General features: G+C 48.7%; 5 protein-coding genes across 5 annotated transcripts; 3 read left to right on the forward strand and 2 right to left on the reverse strand.

Annotated features, from left to right (window-relative positions):
- Positions 1 to 247: 247 nt before the first annotated feature.
- Positions 248 to 8419, reverse strand: LOC108645569 (gastrula zinc finger protein XlCGF53.1). Its single transcript, XM_031893005.1, has 5 exons — positions 8229 to 8419; positions 4843 to 4983; positions 4595 to 4732; positions 4368 to 4452; positions 248 to 3598 (listed from the first exon to the last, which is right to left on the reverse strand). Exons 1-5 carry the CDS (start codon positions 8367 to 8369, stop codon positions 2067 to 2069), a joined length of 2037 nt encoding a protein of 678 aa, XP_031748865.1. The 5' UTR covers positions 8370 to 8419; the 3' UTR covers positions 248 to 2066.
- Positions 8420 to 10956: 2537 nt separating this feature from the next.
- On the forward strand, positions 10957 to 11728 carry LOC101730703 (histone H1B). The gene has a single exon (XM_031893082.1). It carries the CDS (start codon positions 10998 to 11000, stop codon positions 11673 to 11675), a length of 678 nt encoding a protein of 225 aa, XP_031748942.1. The 5' UTR covers positions 10957 to 10997; the 3' UTR covers positions 11676 to 11728.
- A 779-nt stretch (positions 11729 to 12507) lies between these two features.
- Positions 12508 to 13190, forward strand: LOC101730642 (histone H3). Its single transcript, XM_031893094.1, has one exon. It carries the CDS (start codon positions 12726 to 12728, stop codon positions 13134 to 13136), a length of 411 nt encoding a protein of 136 aa, XP_031748954.1. The 5' UTR covers positions 12508 to 12725; the 3' UTR covers positions 13137 to 13190.
- Positions 13191 to 15467: 2277 nt separating this feature from the next.
- On the reverse strand, positions 15468 to 15935 carry LOC101730817 (histone H2A type 1). Its single transcript, XM_004913857.4, has one exon. The coding sequence runs from the start codon at positions 15918 to 15920 to the stop codon at positions 15528 to 15530; it is 393 nt and encodes a 130-aa protein (XP_004913914.1). The 5' UTR covers positions 15921 to 15935; the 3' UTR covers positions 15468 to 15527.
- A 372-nt stretch (positions 15936 to 16307) lies between these two features.
- Positions 16308 to 17007, forward strand: h2bc21 (H2B clustered histone 21). Its single transcript, XM_012962049.3, has one exon. It carries the CDS (start codon positions 16323 to 16325, stop codon positions 16701 to 16703), a length of 381 nt encoding a protein of 126 aa, XP_012817503.2. The 5' UTR covers positions 16308 to 16322; the 3' UTR covers positions 16704 to 17007.
- The last annotated feature ends 7381 nt before the right edge of the window (positions 17008 to 24388 follow it).

The following is a 24388-nucleotide window of genomic DNA, read 5'->3' on the forward strand; positions in this document are numbered from 1 at the left end:
GTATTTAATAGGGGGGGATTTCCCAGGCTGTGCAGGGGGGCGGCGGCACTATAGGATAGGAACCAATCAGCAGCTAGGCTGACCTGATAGGGAACTGAAGCCTGTCTGTGCTTGTGTGAGTGCAGGGCTGTGATTGGCTCTCCCCCTCCTACTGTGCTTCTGGCAGGGACCGTTAGGACACGCCCACCCCTCATGTGAAACCCAGACAGGGACCTGAGAGGATCAAAATAAAGAGACCACAGAGGAATTTAGAAAGACCCAAAATATTTTAATTACCGTAACTTACACACCAGTGGAATTCCCTTACACATCTCATAAGACAAAAGCTGAGATCCTCACACTCGGCTAATCAGTCACTCGAGTATCAATCAGATTCCTGGGGAGCGACCTGGTCCGGCTCAAAATCACCTGCTTCCTTAGTAACAAATGATAAAATCTACACTTCAGCTCAGTGTATTTGTCTGTTTGTCCCTCTACTAATCCAATGGGCACAGAAGAACAAAAGCTGAGGGATAAGGCCTGTGTCTCTCCGTGTGTAAATGCTGCAGTTGCTATAGGAATAGCCCCGGGCCGGTCTGCTCTCAGCATAGAGGGTTCAGGTGAGAAGGTTCCGATCATGGATGAAGCCATGACGGCAAGCAAACCTCCTTGTCTCATAACAACTAATGAATGTTGTAGTTTGGGCTTGAATTTCTGCTTACCGTATATACTCGAGTATAAGCCGAGTTTTCCAGCATACAAAATGTGCTTAAAAAGGAACCCTCGGCTTATACTCGAGGCAAGTATCAAAGGCAGCGCCGTATTACCTCTCCAGCTGTATTACCTCGCCATCGGGCGTGCGCCGTGCATGCGTCGCAGTGCGGTGCGTTACCCCCCCCGTGCGCGCGTGACATTTGCCCGATATAGCTACTTCCAACAGGCCCAGAAACTAGCAGAGAGACCACAACCGAAAACAAGCCGTACAGCTCTTGCCAAGGCCCACGTAATCCATTACCTTCTGAAGCGAACTATGAGGGGAGCGCCCGGATAAGTCCGGAGGCCAACCATACAAGTAGTACCGAGTACCAGCTATGTTTTTTATTCAGGCAGGGGCGTGGCTTTAAATCAGCACTTTCCATATAGTAGCTCAGTACCAAATAGAATGATCCAACTATGAAGCTCGAGTCTAGAGGCCATAAAATATCTCTTGGGGAACCCAATACACGGCTTTCAGTAACACAGAATTCCTACAGAGGAATCAGAACCTTTGCTATGGTGCTAAAGTGTTTGTAAAACAATAAGGTGGTTGTAAAACAAGTAAAGTATAAGTAATCCAGCAGTTTCTTTTAACTGATTAATAAGGGTTCAGCCCCATCAGGTTTTGCAAAATTGAAATGATAACATTTAGATGGTTGGCCGGTTGGACAAGTAATCCGGCGCTGCCCTTACTACACGGACACAAGCTAGTGTGCAGGTGTGTTAAAAGAAATGGATGCCTAGGCTTATACTTGAGTCAAGAAGTTTTTCCAGTTTTCTAAGGTAAAATTAGGTACCTCGGCTTATACTCGAGTATATACGGTATATTTTTTGGAGAATTCAGTAGATCAACATGGGGGAGGGTGGAGTCACAACATAACGACCTTGGGTGGCATAAATGGTATGATCCAGACCTGCCCAGGTTCCAGCACTCATCCCTCATTCTAAATGTGTAGCAGAGACTTGCCCTGCGGGGATCAGAAACCGTACAGTAACACGTCATGTGATTTTATCATATAGGCAAGAAAATCCTCTTTATCCCCTAAAGGCAAAAGCCTCCAAATCAAATTCACATTGTATGTAAGATCCTCGTCCAACTCTCCAATTCACTCAGATCAGATTTCTCGCTCCTGGAACCTCACAATACAAGTCCGGCCCATTTCTCAGTACGCCATTGCTCTCTATTGCCCCATTACTAGCACCTTTAGGGTGTATTTTTCCACTTTGCTCTTAGCAGGAAAACACTTTAATAGGGACTGAGGACTTTCCCTAATTCCATGGCCCCACGTTGCATTATGGGTAAGCGAAGCCCACGTAAGTCACAAACCTGGCTACACGTTTATCGTGAAGGTGCAGTTCGGATCAGACATGAGAGTCCTGACATCAAAGTAGGAACGTTTGCAGATTTTCTGGATTTTGCGATGCACCCGTAGGTGCGCGCGCTGCGTGAAGCATTTGCCACATTCGTTACAAGTGAACGGTTTCTCCCCGGTGTGAATCCGGTGGTGGATTTTAAGGTCTGAGTGATTGGTGAAACATTTCCCGCAGTCGCCGCACGTGAATGGTTTCTCCCCGGTGTGCGTCCTCTTGTGTATGATGAGCAGGGAGCTGCGAGTGAAGCATTTGCCGCACTCGGAGCAAGTGAATGGTTTCTCCCCGGTGTGAATTCGAAAATGCGCGTTGAGGTTTGAGCGACGGGTGAAACATTTGCCACATTCGGAACACGAGAACGGTTTCTCCCCAGAATGAGTCCTCTGATGCCTGATCAGATCATCGTTCTTAGTAAAATGTTTATGGCATTCGACACAGGTATAAAGCACCGGGATGGTAGGTTCTGCCAGCTGGGACGTACGTGGGGGATGGGTTATACTGTAGTTACTGGGCTTAATTCCTGGCAAGCCCCCAGCCGGGCGGTGTTCCATCATTGAAGGTTTATCAGTTCCCTGTATCTGTTCTGTAAGGGGATTAATGCTGCAATCTGATTGGTTTCCCTCTTCACATAAAGCTGATTCCTCTTTAATAGAAACTGATATATAATTGGCTGCCAAATCATTCTCACTGCCTCGCATTTGAGGAGATGCATCAGTTTCCCGAATCTGCTCTGGAAGTATATTAATGCCGCCATCTGATTGGTTTCTCTGCTCTACTTCCAGTGAAGCATCTGATATATAATTGGCTGCCGGGCTGTTATTCAGGCTGCACCCCATGATAGGAGTAGGTGTGTCTGTTCCCTGTATCTGCTCTGTAAGGGGATTAATGCTGCAATCTGATTGGTTTCCCCCGTCACACAAAGCTGTTTGCTGTTGGCCCTGTGGGATATTCCCAGAGTGAGTTCTACGATGTACATTCAGGTTTGAGCGGCGAGTAAAAGATTTCCCACATTCCGAGCACGAAAAGGGTTTTACCCCTGTGTGAGTTCTCAGGTGCCTGATAAAATCATAGCTTTTAGTGAAAGGTTTATGGCAGGTCGGGCAGTTATAGATCCCCTGGGGGGGATGTTTGGCAAGGTGGGCCGCGTGTAGGGCATTTATATGAATGTTTGTATCAAACCTATTGTAAAAAATGTCTGAGCTGTTGTTCAAAGTGTGTTCCATGATAGGAGTAGGTGTGTCTGTTCCCTGTATCTGTTCTGTAAGGGGATTAATGCTGCAATCTGATTGGTTTCCCTCTTCCCATGAAGATAGTTCCTTCTTAATGCCACACTGTGGTCCAGTTGTTTCCGCCAGAAAAGTGTCAATAAGTTGGGGATTCATAGCTGCAGGAATAACAGTTTCTTCGGCCAAAGTCTTGCTTGGTTCCTCTGCACAAGGAAAAGCTGGATCCATATTGGCCTCTGTATTGCTCTTCTCTTCATTTTCACAGCCTGACACAGAAAGAAGAGTTTAAAGAAGGAAAGGTAAAAACTCAGTAAGCTTTATCAGAAAGGTCTAAGTAAATACAGCCATAATCACTCACAGAAACACTGAGTCCTCTATCAAAAGAAACACAGGATTTCTTGTCTCTTTTTTTGTAAACATGTTCCAGTGTCTGACTTCCTCTCTCAGAAACAGCCTTAATTCCTGGGGCCAGAGTCTGCACAGTTCTCTCCTCTCTCCCTCCTCCTTCTCCCCCCCCCCACTAGAATGCTAAGAACTCCCTCAGAATGTGTGATCTGAGCTATAACGGCTAGAACTGCAAGCAGGAAGCTAATTAAAATGGCAGTTGCTGTCTTAAACAAAAAGAGAAAGCTTTCTGCAGGCAGAATAAATATAGCATTCTAGGTGGAACTAATATGGCAAATCTATTGGCACGTAATGCTCAGAAACAGAACCTTCCCGCCTTTGTTCTATTCAACCAGCTCCTGTATGGAAGGGGAAGGGGGATCACAGAAGTGAGTGTGGGAAGTGGCGTCTCATCTGGAGAAGAATTGAAAGCTGCTACTTTGTTCCAATAAGTCTTGCGACTCTGCTTCCTATTAACTGCACGTAGCACAATTACACAGCAGTGTTTATCCAAAGTAAATACTTATTTTGTTCTGGATGGACTTGTAGCCTATGCTAATACAATAAATCTGTATGTATTACACATGCACGACACTTGTTTACATACCTTAAATCAGGCAGTTTGGTTTTGCACCTGCACCCATTACTCACCCAGTGGGCGGAGCTGCTGGGGCTCCTCCTCCTCCTTTATCCCTTCCCTGTAAAGGGCCTTGTTTCCTTTTATATACTCCCACTCCTCCAAGGAAAAATAGATGGAAACATCCTCACACCTTATGGCAACCTGGCACACACAATGTTACAGTCATCCCCCAGCCAGAGAAAGGGATTATCATACACTGTTACTAAACAATAAGGGGGGATTGGGGGGCCGCACCCACCTCTCCAGTCAGCAGCTGGATGATGTTGGAGATGAGTTCCAGGATCTTCTTGTCATTTTCCTTCTGTATGACGGAGCCAGGGGCATGCAGGGCCCCCAAACCCACAGTTGGGCTCTTCTTCTTAGGGATGACGTAGCCCTATGTATTGAGAGGGAGAGAGAATGATGAGTGTGTAACGCAGCAGAGAGACCCCCTTTGTACAGACAGACAGTCTCTTCTCACTGTGCCACTCACAGTGCCCCCCTCACCTCTCCAGTCAGCAGATAGATAATCTCCAGTGTGAGATTCAGGATTCTCTCCTTCCGCTCCTCATTTTTATCCTTCTTCCCCATCACTGGGTCACTCGCTTCCTCCCACATTCCCATTGGCTCCTTGTGGGAGGGAGGGGCCTGGAAGTGGAATTAAACAGTTAGACATTTCTATAGGGGATTATTCCCAGCAAGATCCCCACAAAAGAATTACAGGGCTCATCAACTATAATACAGCAAATCCTGCGACTGCAGTGACCTGATAAGGACCCATATTTCCTGCTCAAACCCACAAACACACCCATGACTTTGTGATGCATTTTCACACGGTGAGGGAGATGCATTGAGGAGGAGGGGACCTGGGCAAGTCACTTAACCCAAATGGCATGGCCGCATCCCCATACAATCCCATTAATATCCCTATGGCCTGTACCTAATAGAGAGGTGTCTCTCCTATTGCTTTCATACTGAAGTGAGAGCCAGAGGTAGAGGATGATTCTGCCCCCATCATTCTGTGGCACAAAGGGAAAGTATAAGGAAGGATGGAAGTAAAACACGGCCTTTGCCATAGAACCTGCACATTCTCTATGTCAGGGGTCCCCAATCTTTTTTTTTTTTTACCCATGAACCACATTCAGAGAGTTGGGGAGCAACATAAGCATAAAAAATATACCTGGGGTGCCACATAAGGGCTGCGATTGGCTAATGTGGACTGGCAGCCTATAGGAGGCTCTCTTTGCAATTACACTGGGTTTTTATGCAGCCAAAACTTGCCCCCAAGCCAAAAAATAATCACCTGCTTTAAGGCCACTGAGAGCAACATCCAAGGGGTTGGGGATCACTGCTCTAGGTCATGTGACCACTGCACGCCACGTGATTCCAATATGATCCTCACGTTAATTGATGTCACAATCAGTATGACTTTAATTAGCCTATAACTTGACTGGTGGAAGTGTCTATGTCATGGGGGGGGGCAATACCACTATATCATTAGGGAAAGGTCTGCATGCAGCTGCTGCAGGGTGGGGGTCAGTAGTGACTGTGGTGCTAAGTCTACGCTCAGTGACACACAGACCAATATTGTGCTGATCTCACCTTCTCACAGACCAGTTCATTCACTCAGCACAATCGGACTTGGTGTCACCCCCCCCCCCCTCACCCCCAGAGCGAATATTACCGGTGCCCCCCCCCCCCCCCATACACACGGCCCCCAGGCCGGCTACAAGGTAAACCCCCGTATGGAGTCAGGTCCTGTCTGGCGAATAGAAGGGCACTTTTCACTCACTGCTCAATATCACGATCCCCTCAGTCACATGACTCCCAAATCCCACCCACAGGCTTAGTACCAGCAGCAGCCAATGAGGCCAAACACCTCATTGATAATATTGGCAGCAAGTGCCATTACACCCAGCAAATAAACAGCTTATAAGCCAAACAGACCCCCCTAAACACTGGGACAAAGTGGCCCAACACCTTAAAGTGGACCTGTCACCCAGACATAAAAAGCTGGATAATAAAAGCCCTTTTCAAATTAAATATGTAACCCAAAGTCATTTTTTTATTAACACATCCATACCCATTATAAAAGCATTTAAAAGTCCCAGCTGTCAATCATATATTGCCTGCCCCGCCTCTATGCCTAAGGCAGATATTTACTTTCACTTTCAGTTCAGAACTTCTTAAGGTGGCCACACATCTGGCGATTTTCGATCTTTCGTTCGACCATCGGTCGCACGAAAGATCGTTCCAATCGGCCACTAACATTCAGGGCTGAAACGGCAGATAAGGAGGTAGAAACAATAGGATTTCTACCTCCTTCTGGAGATTCAGCCCTGACGGCAGATTTTGCTCAAACGCCTTCTATGGCGCCCAATCAAAATCTTTTAACCCACCCAATCGGCGAGTCGACCGATATCAGCAGCTTCCTGCGATACTGCCTCGCCGACTTGCCATACACGCACCGCATATCGCACAAGATGAGGTTTCCTACAATATCATTGGTGCGTGTATGGCCAGCTTTAGATGTTGCTGCACCCCTCACATTCCCCCTCCCTCCTCACCATCTAATTTCATAACCAGTACATGGATATGGGCATTAGGTCCCCCCATACTGGCACAGAAACAAGATATTGGCAGGATACACAACTTGCCTCAATAACAGTGCCACAAAATGGCCCCTGCCTGCTTGCTGCAATTGTGAATTCCAAGGCTGAAGGAAACAAGTTTCAAAAAAATGTATATAATGTAAGTGAAGTTTATTTTGCTTGACAAACACAATAGAAAACAATTTGTCATTATTTCTTAGGGTGACAGGTCCGCTTTAAGCTGGCCATACACACACCAATGATATCGTAAGAAACCTCATTTCGTACGATATTCAGTGCCTGTATGGCGGCTCGACCGATATCGCAAAAGGCTGCGGACTCGCCGATAAGGCACCTGAGCAAAATTTACATTCAGGGCTGAGTCGGCAGAAGGAGGTAGAATTCCTGTTGCTTCTACCCCCATATCTAACGATTCAGCCCTGAATGTCGGTGGAGGGTGGGAACGATCTTTTGTGCAACCATTGGTCGAAATTGCTACATGTGTGGCCACCTATACAGTTGGCCACAGACCAAACACACAGATCTTTGCACAGTTTGGCCTCCCACACGATGGAACAAATTGGGCAGATCCCCTGGTACCGCTCCCGAGCCAACGAATGGATCATAACAAGCAGGGAAGCAGCTGATCCAGGATTCGGCCAAGATTCTGCCTTTTTCAATCCTTAAACTCACAAGACTTTTTGTCACATAATCACGGAAGTTGAACATTTTTTGCACTTGGTTCCGTATTCAGTCGAAACTTTCATAAAGAATTCGGGGTTCCGCCAAATCCAATAATAGCGGATTGGTTGCACCCTAATAACAAGGGCCGGGACCCATTGGGGGAGGCGGTACTGACGCCCCTGCCCGTGTATTTCCCAAGCTCCCCTGCGCCTCTCTGCCCAATTCCCAGTGGGATACCAGTGACAGGCCAGTATCCCAGCCCCTTTACCCTCAGGCACAGAGCTGCCCCACACACCGGCCCTACAGCAGCCACACTGGGACCCACACAAGCACTTCCAGTCACAGACAGTCGCACCATGTATACACAGCAAACCCCAGCATGGAGGCTGATTGGGGATCAGCACAAACAAGGGAACAAAGATCCGAACACTTTAGTGTCCGGCAATAAACAAGCATGGTGGGAAGAACCAAGTGCCGCTGGGCCCATTCAGTAACCCCCAACAAGCCCAGCCTATCCCTGCTCCGCCCTGGCACCGCCTGTACCAGCACGGACGGACTGAGCGCCGCAGCCGGACACACCCACAAGGTAAGTAGAACTGCACAAATGAGGATTCCTACCTCAGTAATACCTGTGCGAGAAGCTCCGCCTCCCAGCCTCACTCTCGGGCTGGAGCCACGCTGATTGGCTGTGCGGTACCACGTGAGGGTGCTGGCACTGGGGCACCCTGGGAATTGTAGTTTTCTAGAGAGACGTAACATCGGACACTGCAGCGAGGCGGAACAACAAATCCCAGAATGCTACGGACTATACAACTAGTTGTTTCTATGTCCGTACAAGTGTTACCGGGTTAATTCATTACTGTTTGTAGATTCGAGGCGGTCGGCGTTGATTTACAGAGGTGCAGTAATCACTGTACCCACATCTGAATTACTCTCTCTCTGCTCTCATAGCCAACAAGCCGACTTTCCGCCCCATCCCTATGCATATGCCCCTTTCTTACCGCTTTTCCTCATGCCGAGTATCTGATTGGCTGTGCCCTGCAGGGAGGAATTCTGGGAGATAGGAATGTGTAGGACAAAGAGGGACAAAGGAAGCGCATTATCCTGCTGCAGGGGTTAATTAAGGAGGAGCGACAGTGGCTGAGGATCTGTAGAATTATTCTTGCTGCAGGGGTTAGCTAGAGAGGGAGTGGGGCTGAGAAAAAGACCCGTAGTGTTATTACTGGTGCATGATGCATTTATATTGGAGTAAGCGAGTCAAAGGATCTGTAGCATTATTTCTGCTGCACAGGTTGGATGGAAGTAGCCATGGATCTGTAGCTATTGATCCTGCTGCAGGGGTCAGATGGAGAGAAGCAGGGGGTAAATAGGGAACTGCAGGAATATTCCTACTGCAGGAGATATGAAATGGGACATATGACTGTGAGGGGGGCCCTGCTGCCTCCAGTTGATGTTGGGGGGCATCTCAGGTAGTGCAGTTGTTCTGCAGGGGGCTGATAAGGGAGGAGGGCACTGAATGTTAACATGTCTGTGTGCTAAGGAGAAAGCCACATGTCCTGTTTTTAGAGGACTTACAAAATGCTGTGTAATAGCTGAAATAGTTTATCTGCCACAAAAACAAGCGCAACACTGCTCAAGCCAATTAGGTGGCCAAGAGTTTGGCTAAAGCTGCCAAAAGCTCCACAAAGCTAAGTCAGTCAAACACAAAGTGGTTAAAAATTTGGCCATGGGGCCCCTTAACATTGTTCCAAAGGCTCTTGTCATGGTCTTTAGTTCCTCCATCAAAAGGAGAGTCAGGGGAATCCCTATAGGAGCCTGTATTCCCAGGCACAGTAACTGCCCTGAACAAGACTGCAGACTTGTGAATCCCACAAACAAACAGTAACTGCCCTACCCTGTGCCCTACACTGCAATGGATTTTCCTTTTTCCAAAAGGTTCTAGAGACGTTTACATTCAGACTCAGGGTTTGTGCTGTAGGAAATATCTGCGTAGGGAACAACAAGGCCATTCCCGCTGCAGCCAATCACATGGCTTATAGATTCCAGTGTGGCAACAGCTTTTAGTCTCACCAGCAGGAGAGATACCCAGTCTGTCTGTCTGTCTGTCTGTCTGTCTGTCTGCAATTTCCCCAGGATCCTTAGGTATCAGCCTATTTGGTAAATGTGAAATTCACAACCTCCAAGTGCTGCCATATCGCTAAATATCAATGCGCAATTCAATTCTATTGGACCTTGAGATGGTCACTTTAGCTGAACAGCTGATATGTAGGTTCATCTCTGCAGAATCTGCATCTGGGATAATACTTTATTCCCAGAGCAAACAGTGTCACTGTGACATTTCTGTTGACTTGAAAGAATCAAATACCTATAATAAAGGATTTCCCTAATGTCAGTGCCAGGCCAACTTGTATTGGCTCCAAAGGCCCAGAACCTCTTGTTTTTAAGGCATGGGGTATGTGCCTGGTGTCTCATGGTTACCTATGTAATAACACTAATACCTATGTAATAACACTAAGGGCCCAGTGGGCTCACCACAGTCTCTCAATGAAATAGATGTAGTGTCAAAGTCAAATATGAACACTGAGCCCAGAATTCTTACATCCCAGTTGGAAAACTTTTCCTATTCCTTATAATAACATTTAGACCAGGACTGGGATTTGCCCCTATATACTGATAATTGATAAAAGAGATCTGGATCTAGTGCAGCATGATGGGGGAACAGTAAGTGATCAGTCTCTAGAACGGAACCAATAACCCAACCCAATCCAGTCAGTGGGACCGACCCCTCCCTGAGTGCTGCAGCCAAACTCCCCCAGCAATGGCTCCCTGTACTGTGCTACTTGCCTGGGACTCCGACCCCCCCACACTCCCTTTATAGCCTCCCCCTCTCTCACTCACCTGCCCATATTATACCCGGGGCCCCCTTATTTCTCTGGGGGAACAGCGGGAGGGGAAGGATTTCTATTCATCCCCAACAATTCCCACAAATGGGAAGGAGAGAAATGAAGCGGAGCCTTTCCGGGGAGCGGGACTGAGTTCCCAGGAGCTGCTCTGGGCAATATATGCAGCCAATAGAATGGGAATTAGTGGCACAGACCCGGGCACTTACTGGGGCAGCTGATCCCATACAGACTGGGGCACATTTATACTCAGAGCCGAGAGAAACAGCACAATATTCCGTCTCTGGAAACACACGGACACCGGGCTACAGGGGAGAGAGGGAGAGAGTGAGTGGGCGGGGAAATAAACATTTACCCAATAGAAAGGGACGTCTAGCTAGAGAAGTGACCAATCGGTGCAAAGGGGAAATGTATATATAGCGGAGTTACACGAACGAAACGTATAGTTATTTCTTACTTGTGACTGTACGCGAGTTTAGCGCTTAGAATGTCTGAGACCGCTCCCGCCCCTCCCCCGGCTGAACCCGCCGCTGCCAAGAAGAAGCAGCCCAAGAAGGGAGGCGCTAAAGCCAAGAAACCCGCCGGGCCCAGCGCGGCCGAACTGATCGTGAAAGCCGTGTCCGCCTCTAAGGAGCGCAGCGGGGTGTCCCTGGCCGCTCTCAAGAAGGCTCTGGCTGCCGGAGGCTACGATGTGGAGAAGAACAACAGCCGCCTCAAGCTGGCTCTCAAGGCCTTGGTCACTAAGGGGACTCTCACCCAAGTCAAGGGGAGCGGAGCCTCCGGATCCTTCAAGCTGAACAAGAAGCAGCTGGAGAGTAAGGAGAAGGCGGCCAAGAAGAAGCCAGCGGCGCCCAAAGCCAAGAAACCAGCGGTGGCGGCAAAGAAGGCGCCCAAGTCCCCTAAAAAGCCCAAGAAGGTCTCGGCAGCAGCAAAGAGCCCCAAGAAGGTGAAGAAACCGGCAAAGGCCGCCAAAAGCCCCAAGAAGCCCAAAGCTGCCAAACCCAAGAAGGTGGCCAAGAGCCCGGCTAAAAAGGCCGCCAAGCCCAAAGCTGCCAAGAGCCCGGCTAAAAAGGCTCCAAAGCCTAAAGCTACAAAGAGCCCCGCAAAGGCCAAGGCAGCCAAACCCAAAGCGGCTAAAGCGAAGAAGGCGGCGCCCAAGAAGTAATTCGGCCCCGGGGCCCCTGCGCACTGACCCAAAGGCTCTTTTCAGAGCCACCACCTCCTCCATCTAAAGAGCCGATACCTGTGTAATCCGCTAATTATAGGGTTAATATAAGGGTCCCAATTCTCTCTTGTATCGTCCCATAACACTCAGTATCCGGCCCTATTCCCATAATCTCTACCCCGGTGTATACTCGCCCCAATAATCTGACAGATGTGACCGGTTTATTCTTTGCGTATAGTCGGAATCTGGGCGAGTGAATGAGGCTGATTCTCACTTCAGCCAATCACAATGCCGGTTTCTATAGAGGTGACATTCAGGTCCGAATGAAAAAACAACGTTCATTATCCCCCAACAAAAAGGGAAAGACCGGGTTTATTTGGGCGCTGTAACTTCCCGAATGTCCTGCCGTGTTTGTTTAAAAACCCCAAATTACCACTAGGTGTCGCCCAAATACCAAGTTTCGTTCTATCACTCACGGGCTAAGGGTTTCTATTTCCTGTATCAGTGAGAAGCTTTACTAGGGGCTTATGGCTCGGTTTAGACAGCGTTTGTCTGGAGAAAACAAAGATGCTCCCCCTGCCGGACACTATTAGTAACTACTGGCAATGCAGAGTTACTTGTCCCTGATACCCGAACAGATCGGATCATCACAGGGGCCCAAGTTTTCCCACCCATTTTAGCTGCACTTTATACCCTAACTGCACATCCCGCTCCCACGTCTGCTATGTACCTAAATATAACTGCAAATACATCGCACAGAAGCGCCGCCCGGTAACCTGAATTGGACGCGCTATTTCCCTTATTGGGATATTTTGGCGGCCACCTGAAATCCAACCGTTATCAGTCAATAGGGTGGATGGTGGGAGGCGGGACCATTTAAATTAGCCAATGACACAGAAGTATTTACGCGGCATTCCATAAAGTGACGCGGATTCGCTGGGGAGGCAGGGGCGTGTTTATAATTAGCCAATCAATTTGAGCTTGTGCCTATAAGAAACCCGGGTTGCGGCCAGTTTAGGATACTCTGTTCCGCAGTGTTAGTGTTACAGAATGGCCCGTACCAAGCAGACCGCCCGTAAGTCTACAGGAGGGAAAGCTCCCCGCAAGCAGCTGGCAACCAAAGCAGCCAGGAAGAGCGCTCCGGCCACCGGTGGAGTGAAGAAACCTCACCGTTACCGGCCCGGCACAGTCGCTCTCCGTGAGATCCGCCGCTACCAGAAATCCACCGAGCTGCTCATCCGCAAGCTGCCTTTCCAGCGCCTGGTCCGGGAGATCGCTCAGGACTTCAAGACCGACCTGCGCTTCCAGAGCTCAGCCGTCATGGCTCTGCAGGAGGCCAGCGAGGCTTATCTGGTCGGTCTCTTTGAGGACACCAACCTGTGCGCCATCCACGCCAAGAGGGTCACCATCATGCCCAAGGACATCCAGCTGGCCCGCAGGATCCGAGGCGAGAGGGCTTAGATCATCGGCAGCTTCTCTCCCAGCAGCACAAAGGCTCTTTTCAGAGCCACCAAATCCGCAATCAAACGAGCTGAACCTCTTTATTATCGGGCAGATTCCTTGTGTTGTAGCGGAAGTGTACAATAGGGCCGGTAGGTGTAACATTGGGATCGGGAAGAATCTGTCGGGGGTACATTTATTTCTGGCGGGAGGTTGGACTGCGAGTACAATATTCAGGGGCATTTCGGTACCTGATCTCATTTTCCCCCCAGTTCTTCGAAAGTCGTTAGTGTCTTTAGTGATAAACCCGACAGTCGCAGTAACGTTACTGAGGAGAAATAAAACAATAACAGTTCGTTACTCTGTGACACTGCGGGGAGGTTACAGCCTGAGGCCGATACATTGCCCCAACCCGCAGCTCATATGTAGCGATCTGGGAGCTGATTGGTCGGTAACACACGGCTACAGAACTGCAATAGGGATTATTTGTCAGAAGACTTTTTCCTCTTCCCTATTGAGTGCAAATTACAATTATTCCCGAATAGCGATAGGAACTGAAGGGATTCCGGGGTTTTATGCAGAAATGCAGCATCTGAAGTGGAGGGGCGCGTATTGTGCTGATCAGTCCCAGCCTGGTGCCGCTCCCTTATACTTACTGTCACTTTCCCGCACAGATTAGCGCAGTGACGCTTTGCTCGGTATAGGGGGGAGTAGCCAAATAGACACTGTGCCACAGTATAGATTATATGCGGGCCGATTTTATCCTAATAAGTCTAGTTATAATAATGTAACTACCGTAATAAAATACAATCGCAATACTTTGAGTGGATTCAAGTCAGAGCAAATTATTTTGGCGGGCGATTTGAAATTATTAACGGCTTTACATACGTTTCAGCCATTGGCTTTGAGAATACAAAGGAACGTTTCTATTGTCCAATCAAGAGCCTAGTTACCCAGACGTTCTAACCTCCGCCCCCTCCTAAGTTCCCACTCAGGTCCTGTGCCTGTGTATATAAGCGGGTGGCTGCGCTACAGAAATTATTGTCTAACAGAAGTGAGAGAAAGATATCATTATGTCCGGACGCGGCAAAGGCGGGAAGGGTTTGGGGAAAGGAGGCGCCAAGCGGCACAGGAAGGTGCTGCGGGATAACATCCAGGGCATCACCAAGCCCGCCATCCGCCGCCTGGCACGGAGAGGGGGAGTCAAGCGCATCTCTGGCCTCATCTATGAGGAGACTCGGGGGGTCCTCAAGGTTTTCCTGGAGAATGTCATCCGGGACGCCGTCACCTACACCGAGCACGCCAAGAGGAAGACCGTTACCGCCATGGATGTGGTGTACGCTCTCAAGCGCCAGGGCCGCACTCTCTACGGCTTCGGGGGCTGAATCTGCTCATAAACCGATATAAACCCAAAGGCTCTTTTCAGAGCCGCCCACTCATTCAGTTATTTAGAGCTGTTACTGCTTGTTCCAATCTGTAGCCATTATCTCTAGTTCTGTGTATGTAACTTCCCGCTCACTGACACCCACAGGCAAGTTACCGACTCCCTTTGCACCGGAAGCGGCTCCCTCTCCCCCGGGCTCTGTAATAGGAACCGGCTCATTACTGATCCCTATTTATACACGGACTGAGCTGCAGGTCCCTCCGATGGAACCTCCTGTCAGTTTACTGATCGTGGGACAAACGTGATTTCATTCTGCAGAGAATAATAGTATTGAGTTTAACTCCCTATAATTGGCTCCACATAAACACCCGGTGCTTCCACTGAGTTCAAAATTCCCGCCAAAATGTCTACGTGCCATTGGCTATTCTAGAATTGAAACGTTGTACAATGAAATGATTATAATGAAACCACTGAATAATTCAGTTTTGTTGCCGGATCATCAGCAGATAAAGCAGCTCCGTATCTACATCCCATACAGCAGCCGCTCTTGTTCCGCGCCGGATCGGCTATGGGATCCCCCCGTCACTCTGCGAACCCCCCATCTGCTAATAACGTGTCTCCCTCTGTCTCTGAGTAACTGGGAAGGTTAACCCTTAGGCACCGGGTAACATTCTAATAGATCCGCACTGCCAGATACTCCTATGGGTTGTACCGGGGGCTGAATAAAAGAGCACGGAAGGGATCAGCCCTCGGTATCAGATTGTGTCTCTCCCCGGCACAGCGCCTCTTGTTTCTATTCATAGAGTCTGTACAATAGAAAGGGGGAGCGGATATAGTTGGACGGATTAATCCAACCCACAAAGAACTTTATAACGGACCTGAAACAAGGCGGCACTAAGCCTTGTACTGTAATGTCTATTGTGTAACGGAGCTCGGAATATTGTGAATGCAGCCCTCTGTAGCCGGTGTGGGGGCTCTGAAAAGAGCCTTTGTGTTGTTTCCTGATGGGGGCGCTGTGACCGGGCAGCTCACTTGCTCTTGGCCGCCTTGGAGCTCTCGGTTTTCTTGGGCAGCAGCACGGACTGGATGTTGGGCAGGACCCCGCCCTGAGCGATAGTGACTCCTCCGAGCAGTTTGTTCAGCTCCTCATCATTGCGCACAGCGAGCTGCAGGTGCCTGGGGATGATACGGGTCTTCTTGTTATCCCGGGCAGCGTTCCCGGCCAACTCCAGGATCTCAGCGGTCAGGTATTCGAGCACTGCGGCCAGATAGACCGGAGCTCCGGCTCCCACCCGCTCAGCATAATTGCCCTTTCTCAAGAGCCTGTGAACTCGGCCAACTGGGAACTGCAGCCCAGCCCGGGATGAGCGGGTCTTGGCCTTAGCCCGAACCTTCCCGCCTTGTTTGCCTCTTCCGGACATTGTTGCAAGTAAGTCTCAAACACAAAGAAATTGCAGAATGTAACGCTTTCCCACCCAGGTACTGGTTTTATTAGGCCGCGCTGGACACACCTCTCTTCTCTAATTGGGTGAGTTCCAATGCAGCCAATCAAACTGTAGGTTTTGGAAGCACCAATCAATTGCTCTACTTGCATTTCTCCGTTTTGTATTGGGTGAGTTAATTGCAGCCAATTACACAGATGTTTTCAGAAACACAAATCCGTAGCTGTAGATGGGCGGTCTCTATACCATGTGACAAAACTAACCAGTAATAGTTTGTGCTATTAGGCAGCCTTATTTGCATGGGAGGGCTATAAAAGCAGCAGCCCGGGAGGCGGAGAGAACAGTTTTCTCGTTTATCGGAAAGCGTAAGGATAGTTGATCATGCCTGAACCAGCCAAATCCACTCCAGCCGCGAAGAAAGGCTCCAAGAAAGCGGTGACCAAGACCCAGAAGAAAGATGGGAAGAAGCGCAGGAAGACAAGGAAGGAGAGTTACGCCATTTACGTGTACAAGGTGCTGAAGCAGGTGCACCCCGATACCGGCATCTCCTCCAAGGCCATGAGCATCATGAACTCCTTTGTCAACGATGTGTTTGAGCGCATCGCAGGGGAAGCCTCCCGCCTGGCTCATTACAACAAGCGCTCCACCATCACCTCCCGGGAGATCCAGACCGCGGTCCGCCTGCTGCTGCCTGGGGAGCTGGCCAAGCACGCCGTGTCCGAGGGCACCAAGGCTGTCACCAAGTACACCAGCGCCAAGTAACTGCTGCCCCATCTCCTGCCCTACTCCCGGCAACACAAAGGCTCTTCTAAGAGCCACTCACCCCCTCCCTATAAGATCTGTAACTGGTTAGTATAAAGGCGCCGCACTATCTGTATAGGGAACACAATACTCGTACGACTCAGGCCTCGGTGGCGCCGCCCTGGGCTGTAGTTACTCCTGGCTCTTCTTGCAGGAATGCCCGGCACTCTGAATTCTATAGATCGTATTTCAAGGGGAAGTGAAGCCGCTGGATTTGTATCGGACAAACGAGCGCTGCGATACTTTGGGGAGGGTTTTTTGCCAAGAACAATACAGATGAAGGAATGGGGGGGCTGCTCGGAGTAGAAATGGGAACAATCCCTTAAAGGAGACATATCCTATAAAAATTATGAATGTACCAATGAATTATACTCCTCTAGATATAGAAGGATTGTGCTTAAAAAGTTGTGTTTCTGACTGATTTATTGAGAAATTCCCCCAAACCCCACTAGCCCCGCCCATCTGTGCCACTTCCTGCTGGCTGAATTCTCTGGATGAGCTGGGGAGCCGGCGGCCCTCCGTACCCTGCACTGTAGGATAGGAACCAATCAGCAGCTAGGCTGACCTGATAGGGAACTGAAGCCTGTCTGTGCTTGTGTGACTGCAGGGCTGTGATTGGCTCTCCCCCTCCTACTGTGCTTCTGGCAGGGACCGTTAGGACACGCCCACCCCTCATGTGAAACCCAGACAGGGACCTGAGAGGATCTATAGGGAGCTCCAATAAAGGGGCCATTGTTACAGATAGGGTTAATGTTTAGCCCAAAGGGAAACCAGCACCGGATATTCATAATTGCCTACACAATTAGCGTTGCTCCCCATTTATCCAATATGTCTCCTTTAATTCCCGCCAGTAAATCCCATAAGGGCTGAAGTGCAGCCGCACGGAATTTATTACAGTTGGGCCAATGGGCGGAAACTGCATAATGAACAAACTGCCTGGAGCCTCATGTCCAAAGATCTGACATTCAGCCTGGAACGGAGTTATAATTTTTTTCCCAGATTTCCCTTGTTTCTATGGTTTGATGGTTCTTTCTCTCTATAATTCTGTATGTGGGGCTGAGTTAGAATGAGCCAGGATTGGGCAGAACTCGGTGTCGGACTGGAAGGGGCGGGGCTTAGAATCAAGGCGCATCGTTGTTACTCGCATAGATAATACCCCACACAGGGTCGTTTAACAAAACTGGTTTTAGTACAACAGCGCCATCGTGTGGATACAGGGATTTCTCCCTTTTGTATCAGCAGTTTCCCAACCAGTATCTGCATCTGTTTCAATTTACACAGAGAAGATGCAATCATTCCCCACAGGCAGGATTTAAGAGACCCCTGTGTTTGGCTATAATGTGCCTGTATCTCAGGGCTGCCCCCACAGCAGCCAATTAAAGTCATCAAAGCAATTTGCGTGGGAAACAATCATTTTGCTGTTCAGGGTTTCCGTGTTTCCCCATTGGCAGATTTTTTTGCAAAACTTCACAGTGGAAAAAATTTTCCATACGCCAAAAACAAAATGTCACAATTTTTGTTTTAACATTCAGCAAATTTTTTCAGTTTTATTAATTTTTTGGCAAGAGCCCTCATACCATTAATAGTGTAAACTGATAAGTGAATATTATCTATCACCCTCATCGTGTAGGCAGTGATGGATAACACACGGCGCATAATTTCATTCTCGGGAATTCCGAAATAGGGATTATTTGTAAATCATCAGTACTTTATAGGCCCCAGATCCTCTCAGGTCCCTGTCTGTGTTTCACATGAGGGGTGGGCGTGTCCTAATGGTCCCTGCCAGAAGCACAGTAGGAGGGGGAGAGCCAATCACAGCCCTGCACTCACACAAGCACAGACAGGCTTCAGTTCCCTATCAGGTCAGCCTAGCTGCTGATTGGTTCCTATCCTACAGTGCCACCGGCCCCCCTGCACAGCCTGGGAAAGGAGGCAGCAGGAAGTGGTTGGTTACTATGGGCAACATCACTAGTGATATTTATGTAGGGATCCATAGGTATTAGAGTCCCTATGGCTTTAAATCCCTACTTCCTAGTTCCTAGTGCTGTTGCTGGGCAAAGCACCATGTATCTAGTTCATACTATATTGTGCCTTATTGGTTTACTAGGGATGACCACTCCCCTTACAGACTGATAAAGTGTCTTGCAAGGAGGAGGGCTTCCTCTTTGGCTGCCTTCTGACTCTCAGGTGACATCTCCATCGAGCCTGGGATCAGACTTGGCCCCAGTAAAAGCCATTTGCCCTAGAGTAGCCCCTTGGTGCTCTAGTGAAAGTCGGGGACAGGGCCCCGTGAATGAGATGAAGTTAGCAGAGGGATAGATCCTGTAATAGCACACTCTATATAGTGTCAGTCAGGGCTATCTAGCATGAGCAGCACTCGCTCCACCATAGGAGATCTAAAAAGGGTTTAGCAATACCCAGGCTCTGTTTGCCTTACTGAAGGGACCGCAGTCAGACACAGGTATCAGGCAGTTTCTTCCCCTGATCCACCGTCGCTGTAGGGATCCGGCCCAGTACCAGGTGATCATCCTTAGGATTGCCTATATCTCCTTATCTACCTCCAACGTGGTGTTACTCTGCATCTGTATAACTACAACTGTATTATCTGCTTCACCATCTACCTCAGTATTTGTGAGTATCACCCTGCATCATTTTGTGTGTAACAATAAATGTTAATAGTTGATCAGCAAAGAACCTTCTGGCGTCCTAATTACTAGCACTACACCATACAGCATCAGGGAGGTGTAGTTCAACACCATCCTCATCTCAAAATTAGCTCCTAAAAGGTCATCTCCCACTTAGCGGAGGCCCATCCTGGGAAAGGGGGATCGCATGTAACACATGCTCTACCTAACACTAGTCTGGATTGACCCTTTACTGGCCAAACAGGTGTTACATTTGGCGCCCAACGTGGGGCGGAGCCAGCAATTATTGTATTTTACCATTACGGAGCCATTACCTGAGGACTGAGCTGTGTGTGTGCATATCACTTTAAAAATCACTGACAGGTTGCCGGACTCGATAGGAAAAAGGCACCTGCAGTGTCTGATCGTAAAAACTACGTTCTAATTGGCCGTGGGTTCGGGTCTTGAAGGTTTCCCCGGGTGTACCCATTGGCTTAAACAATCATCTCTGTGGAACTTTTGGCGCACTTTCTGTACTCCCGCGCGAAGTCCCACCTTGTTTACGAGACTTGGTAGGGCGGTGCCTGCCCATAAAAGGGTGGGTCGGCCATTTTGTGAACCACTCCTCATCAGACGCAAGCGCGACTACTGCTCCGTAGAAGTCACATCTTCAGCGGCCTACTGAGGAATTTCTACGTTCCATTTCAAGCCTTTAAAGTTCAGCCTGCCTACCTGTACCATCCGCAGAGGAGGACAACCAGGGACTGAAGGGAGTGCCGAGCACTACCAGGACCCTCGGCTGAGGCCTGTATATACCTGCCGGAGTACCCCACAAGGCAAGAGTGAGTACCACCGCGGCTGCGGCTCGCTCTAAATAATCATTAACCGTACCAGGATTCTCGGCTGAGACCTGAGTAATATACGGGACTTAACCAATAATTCTATAGTGTTACCGCACACTGCGGAGCACATACCGGACACGTCTATTTAACCCCAGTACCCTATAGTGCCCACTACCCCTCCGCAGGGATGGCAGAGAAGGGCTGGGACGGGTGGCCCGATCCGGAAGTTCCGGAAGGGAGCCGCTCATTTACCACCAAACCAGTGATACTGCCACCATCCCCACTCCGGTACCTATGGACTGGCATGTTTGGGGAACAGTACGTTAGCGAAACCGCTACGGAGATTGTCCCCTATTGTGGCGCATGTGGGAAGCAAGTGTGGCGCGTACTGCGAAATGTTAAGGCGCGTTGCCCCTACTGCCAGAACCGGTGTTGGGCTGGGCCAACACGCGTAGACAGCCCCTCCACAGCGACGGAGGTGTCATCCACTTCGCAGGGTCCCCAAGGGAAAATACCCAATGACCCCAAGGAGGGGGCTACCACTACGCAGGACTGTTCAATTGCTCCTCTTAGCCCAAAGGAGTCCTTCAAGGCCATGTCGGTGCAAAGTCTACCGATTGTCACCGCTGCCACCGTAAAGGAGGAAGGGCCCACTTGGCTGAGGACTGTTTCAGAGCTAAATTTGAACATTGCTGACCCGGAGGTAGTGGCCAGGGCTGCTGCGGGGAGGGGTAGACCCCGCACTAACACATCAGTGAGCGGTTCCACAGTGGCACCACCACCTGGCCCTCCTACTCCGGATACTAACAATCCAAAAGCAAAGTCCCCTAAACCTAAGTGGGATTTGATGGAATTCGGGACCCCTTCTGATGAGTCATCCTTCAAGGAAGAGGATCCCATTATTGTGGTATCGCCATCAGCACCCCAACTGCCTCCTTACATGCCCCCATCAGACGACCATTTCTGGATTGCACCTGGAAGGGCAGATCCAGCCAAACAGCGCACGGTGTCCCGCGTCCAACGGATCATCAATGCCCATGTTTTGGAAAGATGGGGGTACTATATGCCTTATGGGCCCGAATGGGTCTATGATGAAGTGGAAGCGCACCTAGAGGAATGGATCTATGGTGAGCTGGTCCGCAGGGAGAAGCTGAGAACACGGGGAGTGTTCCACAGCGATCCCAATCAGAGGCAGAAGGATGTGAACTATCTTTATGATATATCCAAAGAATGGTGGTTTGGCAGAACCATACTGAAACATTTTGTAAAAAGCTGTGGGAAATACCAAGAGGATAAGTATTTCAGCCTGTCAGCAGACCTTCCACAGGGTGGTCGAGTAGACAAACCACACCCTGCTTATTATATATCCTTTGAGGATACACTGGCCAAGTATGACATTCACATATAAAGTCCATGATGTTTTCCTCAGGATGTGAATAATCCTTTTAGTCCACCTTTAGAGACTCCCAGTATGATAGAGGTAATCTAGGGTGTGACCTTGTTTCTATTGCCCTGTACAAACGGGCCTTTCTTTTTGTTTAAACTCTCACTGGAGAGACTTTGCTCATGACTGTACATAGTTGGGTTCAAGAGACAGGACTGCTGAGCCCCATCTCACTACAACTTCTGCAGGACCTACCACTGAGTAGGAACCATCTTGTCCTTACATCCTACGGAGTGCATGTCGGGAGATTCATGAACACTGGGCTAGGGGGGGACAGATGGACTTAATAAAGTTGGGGAGATGGGAGAGTTTGCAAATTGCTTGAACTTAACTAACTTTCTTTACAGTCCAAGTGTTGTGCCTGGGAACACCTGAGTGAAGGCAGGATCGTTCCCAAGTGTAAGTGTGTACCTGAGCACCCCTGTTAGTGGTCAGGAAGGTGTCTCAAGATTTCTCTAAGTATGTGCCTGTTATACCCCTGTTGCAGGGCCAGGTGGTATTTCAAGGATCTCAAGTAATATGCCTGAGTGATCCATAGGACACTCAAGAATTGTATATAAGTTTGGGTAACAGTAACTGAAACAGTTTAAATTGTGCCTGTAACTTCTTTAATCCACAAGAACCATTGTACCCAGGTATTCCTCCGGAGAGGATACCAGAAGAGGATGTTTGGTACTGTGTTTATGATTTTTCAATTGTATAATGTACAATTTTATTTAATTTACCATTGCCGGGTCGGAATGGGTTTTTCCCCCGGGTGAATGTAGGGACCCATAGGTATTAGAGTCCCTATGGCTTTAAATCCCTACTTCCTAGTTCCTAGTGCTGTTGCTGGGCAAAGCACCATGTATCTAGTTCATACTATATTGTGCCTTATTGGTTTACTAGGGATGGCCACTCCCCTTGCAGACTGATAAAGTGTCTTGCAAGGAGGAGGGCTTCCTCTTTGGCTGCCTTCTGACTCTCAGGTGACATCTCCATCGAGCCTGGGATCAGACTTGGCCCCAGTAAAAGCCATTTGCCCTAGAGTAGCCCCTTGGTACTCTAGTGAAAGTCGGGGACAGGGCCCCGTGAATGAGGTGAAGTTAGCAGAGGGATAGATCCTGTAATAGCACGCTTTATATAGTGTGAGACAGTCAGGGCTATCTAGCATGAGCAGCACTCGCTCCACCATAGGAGATCTAAAAAGGGTTTAGCAATACCCAGGCTCTGTTTGCCTTACTGAAGGGACCGCAGTCAGACACAGGTATCAGGCAGTTTCTTCCCCTGATCCACCGTCGCTGTAGGGATCCGGCCCAGTACCAGGTGATCATCCTTAGGATTGCCTATATCTCCTTATCTACCTCCAACGTGGTGTTACTCTGCATCTGTATAACTACAACTGTATTATCTGCTTCACCATCTACCTCAGTATTTGTGAGTATCACCCTGCATCATTTTGTGTGTAACAATAAATGTTAATAGTTGATCAGCAAAGAACCTTCTGGCGTCCTAATTACTAGCACTACACCATACAGCATCAGGGAGGTGTAGTTTAACACCATCCTCATCTCAAAATTAGCTCCTAAAAGGTCATCTCCCACTTAGCGGAGGCCCATCCTGGGAAAGGGGGATCGCATGTAACACATGCTCTACCTAATACTAGTCTGGATTGACCCTTTACTGGCCAAACAGGTGTTACATTTATTTCCTTGTTTGTAAACACTTTGTCCCCTAGTAACTGCTCCCTATCCATAGCTACAGATTCTAAACTTCTGTGTATCTCCCTCTAATCTCTTGGGCACAACTCATATGGAATTCTTGTGTTTCTCAGCAATTCTCTTTATTCTCACACAGCTACAACATAACAATCGGGATCCAACCTGTGTTTCCCTGCAGGGGTTTGTGTGCCTCCCCCAAGATGGCTGCCGGTTACTGTCTGGCGCAGTGAGGTCATCATTGTGCTGCTCCTATTCAGGGCTGAGAGGAAGGCTCCTCCCACAGTCAGAGGGAAGTAGGAAGAGGAGGGATAACTAAAGGAAGTGTAGGGGATCCAGCTCAGTTACAGTTGTGTTTATATTATTACAACAGTTATATAAAGTTATCCTTGCTGCAAACTGTGTGTAATTATTTCCCAGTGGAAACCCCCCCCCCGAGGGCTGTTCCTCAGTGCCCACTAGGGGGCGGCTAACTAACTTGTGCAGAAGTGTGCCAAGAAAGGGTTACAGGAGTATGCTTTGTGGGCTGAGAGAGCTCTTGACAGCAAAGGGGGCAATTTGCAGGGGGCATTAACCCTTACTGTTCCACAGAGGACTTTACTTTAACAACCATTGAATATTTATCTCTGATAAGAAGGGTTTCATTGTGTTTGGGTACTGTTATATCTCAGAAATGTTGTATAGTGTAGATATATATATATATATAGTATATTATTGCAAATATGCTGTAGATTCACTATTTATCACAGCCAGATAAATAGAGACGACCACAGTTCTTTTCCAAAGGTAAAACAAGTAATACTTGTATAGGGCAGGGACCCCCAACCTTTTATACCTGGGAGCCATATTTAAATGGAAAAAGTGTTGGGGAGCAACATAAGCATCAAGAAGGTTCCCGGGGTGCCAATAAGAGCTATAATAGCCCCTATGTGGGACGGGCAGCCTATAGAAGGCTCTGTTTGACATTATACCCCCCAGAGCCACTGGTTGGGGATCACTGAGATAGGGAATAGCCTCCAGAAGACTTCTCCCTGATCTT

The sequence above is a fragment of the Xenopus tropicalis genome, chromosome 9 (genome assembly GCF_000004195.4).
Source record: "Xenopus tropicalis strain Nigerian chromosome 9, UCB_Xtro_10.0, whole genome shotgun sequence".
Taxonomy (NCBI): Eukaryota; Metazoa; Chordata; class Amphibia; order Anura; family Pipidae; genus Xenopus; species Xenopus tropicalis.